Genomic DNA, 6,000 nt, shown 5'->3' with positions numbered 1-6,000 from the left:
ATAATCCTTCAAACACTTAATTCCTCAATAACTGCACTCTAAATGCTGAAAGACTATCTTGTTTGGAAGTGTGCTGCTGTGGGCTGCCAGTATGTCTTAGGAAATACAGTAGGACTAATTTTTATTCCACTTAAAAAAAAAAAGCGGGTACAGAAACCTCATGGGTGAACCCTTTGTAAAAATCAAGGTATAGCGCTTTTGCTGAAGATGGTCTTTAAGAGCAGATCTGTACTATTCTGATCCAAATGTGGTGATGCTGATTTGGGTTGTTAGGGTTTTTTTAAAAAGCTTGAATTTAGAAGTATTTGATGGCTGGGTATCTTACCTTGGACATGTAACATTATGGCTGCTGCAGTTCTTCAGAGTTAACAAAATTAAAAAGGAAAAGAAACAAGTCTAAATATGTTAGTAGATGGTAACATTGTTGTATAAATTAGTGGACATAATACAGCCAGTAAACAACATTGAAAAGAATAAACGTGATGGGAAAGACCATTCTGGACCACTTGTCTATCGAGTTAACGTCAGTCAAATCAGGGATTTTAACTTTGATCTGGGATGCCCTTCTTCGTAAGCGTCCTTTGTTATGAAGCCTGTGCCTGTCCAGAGCGCTCCTGCTGTAGAGGTCCCTGCTGGAAGTGGCTCTTCTGTACTGCAGGTTGGCACTGTCGTACGTGTATGTGGTGGCTCGGGGGTCGCGGAGGCTCGTGAACACGTCCGAGCTGCTGATGTCGTTTCGTATTTCAAGTGGGCTAAGAAGCATGTTTCCCTGGGGGTCAACCTGTGTCAAGGAAGGAATGGAAATTAGACAAGTTCCTCAGCCGGCCCAAGGTGTTTCCCAGGTGGATGGGTACCTTCTGACTCTGGTGCCGAGGCGCTCCTGGGGCTGCAGTGACAGCCATGTCTTGTACAGCGTTGACAAAAGTGAAAAGATACTGAATGCACTGTCCTGACTAGTGTGAAATTAGCTATTCAGTATCAAAGTACCTTCTGTCCTTAGCTGGCTTTTTGGTCTGGGACCTTTTAATTCAGTTTATCTCATCCTTTGTAAAGTAAGACTTTTCTAATTTTATTTATTAGATCACGGTCTTTATGAAATACTGATTATTTTTTTTTTAATGTCTGGTGAAGTGACACCCAAAGCTTTCACATACTCAAGGTGAAAATAAAATGTTGCTGTCTTTGCCCTTTTTATGCAGTTTTGTACAGTTTTAGTGCCGTAGGTTAGTTTCAAAAATAGTTTTGTAAGAACGGGTTCATCATATGAAAAGCATGTAGGTTACATGTGCATTTTATCAGTTATTGTAAAATGCTTGTGATAAGAATTAATTTTAGAGAATTACTATATTGCAGAGATGGAAATCCCTGCTTCCCACAGCATACCGTTAACTTGCTCATGTGCAGACAGAATAATCCATTTTACTCAACGAAACCTCGCATTCAGTTGCATTTTGGTACCAGAAGGAGTTGTTTCAAATGTGTTGATCACTTTATTTGTGCTGTTAGGGCACTGTTTCAAGTGCTGAAGCAAAGAACTGGAAACTGCAACTGGTATCACGCAAACAATTATATATATGTATATATAAAATATTTTAATATCGTTGCCTTTTTTATGTATGAATGTAATTAACCATGAAAGACTGCATTACTACAAAGTGTTTACATTTTCACTTACCTTTAGTTTTCTATGTGTTTGTAGTAAAACCTCTTTTAGGAAATGTTTTTTGGTGTTTCCAGGATGACTCCTGAGTTATCCATAAAGATTTCCTAGATGTTTCAAATTCCCAGGTATTTAAACATCCACTGTAGCTCATATGAGGGAAATACACATTGGGACTCGGACCTCTAAAACTTCAAAGACTTTGCCTTGAGGCTTGAGTATTAAAATTGTTTTTTGTAAACTGTGCCATTGGATATTGCAATCCATACCATGGCTGTCTGGGGATGCCTTTATACCAAGGAAAAATAATGAAGGTACTTATTGACAGTATCTAGTCTTGTGAAGCACCGATGATACGCAATGCTTTGTTTGCACTTTGAGATTTATGTTTTTTGCAAGACATAGCAGAGCTAGAAAATGGTATAATAGTCTACAGCAGGCTTGAAGTACATTCAAGAAAAATCTCCAAGCAGATACTCAGGAAAATCCAGTCTCTGGGGTTACCGCAGAGGGAAGCTGGAAGCCAGAGAAAGCCTCGGGTCCGCCTTGCAGCGTAGATGTTCCTTCCCATCACTGGAAGGAGAAAACGTTGTGTGATGACTGCTGGGTATCTACACTGTGCCAGGCTAAGCACTTATTACCTGAAAATAAAGAAGTGAAGGGGCTGTTTGTACAACAGCCACTCAGGAGAGCTGTGGGGAAACAAAGTCTTCTCAATGGACTAATAAGTCACCACAGATAGAAAATGCTTTAATCAGGTTTAGTAACTGATTCTGTGCATGCTGAAATGAGCATTCATTGGGAACAGCCCAGTTCCCACCACTGTTTTGGTGGGAGAATCTCACGCATTCTGGGTTAAAGAGGCTAGCTGGTCAAACCACCATGGTGTTTGCATTCTTCACGTGAGAGATGGGCTACCCAGTCTATACTTTTTAGGTTAAGTGTTCAAATTTAAGCAGAAGGGAGATCTAAGCAAGAGTTTCCTACTCTCCAGGGGACTGACATAACTAGGGGACTATTCATTACTCCTGAATTCTGACATTTTGTGTGGAAAAAGCAATGATCTCAGAGCTGTCTCCGTGTGAAAAGAGATTTTTATTTTTAATTCTTAGAAGTGTTGATAGGTCAACCTTTTCTTCCCAGTTTTACAAGATAGCTCTTTGAGCTGTCTTTGATTATATAATCTAACATTTGCGCTAATTGACTTTAGTGTTATAATAGTAGTAACAGTAGTGCAAGCATCATTAAGGAGTTATTATGGCTTCTTTTTTGTGAAAGTAACTCATAACTGCCGATGATCTAAAGTGATTCATAGGGATGTTTCTTAAACAAATATGACTTCTCAGTTTATTATAAGCCAAGCAGCATATGAATTCCCACTTTAAGTAAGTGTTATGAATGAACCTGTTATATTTTAAAATGAGTTTTATTTAAGTCATTTTAGGCAGGATGATTTGTATATATCGTGAAGTAATTCAGTCTTTGAATTGCAGTCTTTGCAACTCAGAGCAAAGGACCTTACACTGATCTTGAATAAATTAGCTCAGAGAAGCATAAGGCATCTTCTTAAGTACCTGGGTCAAATTCACTGCTTGTGCAACGTGCATCTGGACTAATAGTTAAGTTCCCATATTGTTAAAAAACCCTTCAGAATTTACTGAAGTTCACTCCAAAATATTCTTAAAACTCGTGCAGCTGAGGTTCTGTTACTGAAGCACAGGAATTCTACAAATTCCCGTAGGAATCTGGAAAATGTACAAATTGTTAAGGGATTCCCAAAAGAGACTTGTTACCAGTTTTGTTTATGTTAACGTTAGAATGAATTAACAGCAAAGATGCGCACAGTAAAAGCTGTAAATTTTCTGTCTTAAAATCTTTTCTCCCTTAGTTAATACGAGGTTACCTGGGACTACTCTTGGTCCAGAGCTGGAGGAATCCTGTGGATCAGAAACAGCCAGCAGGCTTTAACTCGTGCCACCCCATGTCTCAGTGATGAAGCTTTTTCCCCACATCAGGTATGTGCTGCAGCTGTACGGAGTCTTTGACATTTGCATTGGCTGGCATGACAAAAAATGGGGATGGAAGAGACAAGTCTCTGCCTACTCGGTTTTCTGGCCCACTAGCTGGCTGCCTGCTTAGGAATAGGGTATCTCAGTCCCCTCCTTCAGTAGAAAAGATAAGCCATATCAAATCCAGAGCAGTTCTTCCTTGCTTTGATAGAATGCATTGATTCCTTCAAATACCACCTTGTTCTTTAACTGGGATGCCATAAATTTTATTACATAAACCGACCATTGCTCAGATGAAATCTGGATTTCTTGCTTAACAGATATTCTGAGCCTAAATGTGTGTTTGCATTAACATATACACTTTGCCTTGTTTGTACAATACATAAATTTTCCATAAAGTTGTGGAAAGCTGAAGAGTTGTTTGGTGGTTTTTTTTTTTTTTGTCTTTTGGACATATCATGAAGAATATGTGGGGAGGATGTCAAAGCACCTAAAGCTGACGTTGTGTTAGTCATCTGGTATAACTATTGAAGTTTAAATATTTTTCAGATGCATTTATGTGGTGATGCTTCTTGTAATGACATTTGCATCTATATTAAGTGTGTATCTATATTGAGCTTGTAGATTTTTTTAATTCTTCATTTGCACTGGAACTACCTAAAGCCTAAATCAGCACAGGTACTTACATATGAGTTTCCATCAGTGATGGAAAAGCCTTGATGTGTGCTCAGGAAACATCATAAAAAGAAATAACAATCTGGCTTGTATGTTTACTTAGAAACTGAGGTTCCTGGTTAAGAACATCAAATGATATTGTAAGTGTAAAATAGTTACAGTGATAAAAACACCCCAGAACACCAGTCCTGTATTGACCACATAAAATATAGTCAGTCAGCTCCAGGGGAAGAGCATGTTGGCATTCCTTGATAGAAGATGAGTTCAAATGCTTAGTGCTGTCTGGAATGGATTTTTACCTACCTACTTTTTTTTTTTGTGTTAACTGTTGGGAGATAAAAGGTAAGAACTTTTGTCTCAAAAGAAAAACATCTTTTCTTTCTCTTAAGATGAAAGATTCAGGGCCATGTTACTCATACAGGCTGTCTTGTGGGAACAAATGCAGTGGTGTTACCACAATCTGATCTGTGTAGAAACAGGTCGTGCTCAGCGGGGATATAATTATCCAGGTGTGGATTTACTTGAAGGTTGAGCTGGTTGTGTGGTGATGTGCTCTGTCCTTTCTCTCCTTCCAGTAGCCACTGTACTGGAGAAAAGTATGTTTTCCTTTGACCCTGAGACTGGTCTTTGGCCTTCCATCCCAGGTGTTTTATGGTGCACAGATGGCTTCAAAGGAAGGTGTGATGCTGTGCAGAACTGGGGAGCAGGAGACCATCTGTCACCTGCCTTGTGTTGCCATTCATGAACCCCTTGATGCCTCAACCCTGTTCCCATTCACATTATGATTGCATTCTACCTCTTCCTCATGCTTAAGAGATGTCTTCTGTGTAGTGATTATTCACATTATAATTGGGGAAACAAGCAGTTGCATGCATGGACTATCTAAATATTTTCTTGCTGGGTGGTTTGTCCTATTTATCCATAATTATGGTGGTTTCCCCATACTAGCGACATCTAGTTTTGACAAATGGACAAAGAGATATAAACAGTCTTTATGCTTTATTTACAGAAACAGAAAGATTGTTCACTACAAATTAATTGTTTTTTGCATATTAAAAATGAAAATAGCATAAATTGTGAAACTGGAGAGGCTTTAGTTCCACCTTCTTCAGTTTGTAGAGCAAGGAGCAGCCACATATGAAACAGCAGTATGGTTTCATTTTCCATCTGGTCTTCTCTATACTGTGTTAATATCATGGTCACTTTGCTGAGTGTCCCTCTCATGTCTAATGCTTTTGTTATCCGGTGAAGGAATTTGAACTCTTTTAGTCTGGGACTTGTATGTCAGAAGGGAATGAGCAATATCTTCACCTGGCACAAAGAGAGGAAGCACTGTTACATATCTTCTATTGGTGATAGGTCCCTCTATGGAGAAGTGGTATGGGTCAAGAGTAAAAGGGGAAAAAATATCCTATAGCTGTATATATACTTACAGCTGTACTTCTTTTGTGCTCTGAAAAAACTTTCCCCTGCTCTGGTACAGACATCATAATACCAGTGAAAAACCTCAAAATATGATGGAAAAGGTCTGGGAGTTGTCTTCACTGGAGATCCCATAACCTTCCTGTGTCCCACTGCTCCGGTCACATGCGTTCTTCCTGCCGAAGACAGAAATACACTGTTGGACATCAGCATTTCCATGCTGAGTAAGATGAA

The 6,000-nt window shown here is 39.1% G+C and overlaps 1 protein-coding gene across 2 annotated transcripts in view; it reads right to left on the bottom strand.

Annotated features, from left to right (window-relative positions):
- Positions 1 to 433: 433 nt before the first annotated feature.
- Positions 434 to 6,000, bottom strand: part of GABRB1 (gamma-aminobutyric acid type A receptor subunit beta1) — a 132,714-nt gene continuing 127,147 nt past the window's right edge. For both annotated transcript variants that reach the window (XM_074154388.1, XM_074154389.1), the window contains exon 9: positions 434 to 781. In XM_074154388.1, the coding sequence (XP_074010489.1) occupies positions 434 to 781 (348 nt within the window). The remainder of the gene's footprint in view (positions 782 to 6,000) is intronic.

The sequence above is a fragment of the Numenius arquata genome, chromosome 10, assembly GCF_964106895.1.
Source record: "Numenius arquata chromosome 10, bNumArq3.hap1.1, whole genome shotgun sequence".
Taxonomy (NCBI): Eukaryota; Metazoa; Chordata; class Aves; order Charadriiformes; family Scolopacidae; genus Numenius; species Numenius arquata.
Note: the sequence above shows the minus strand (reverse complement) of the source record. Positions and strands in the feature narration are given on the sequence as shown.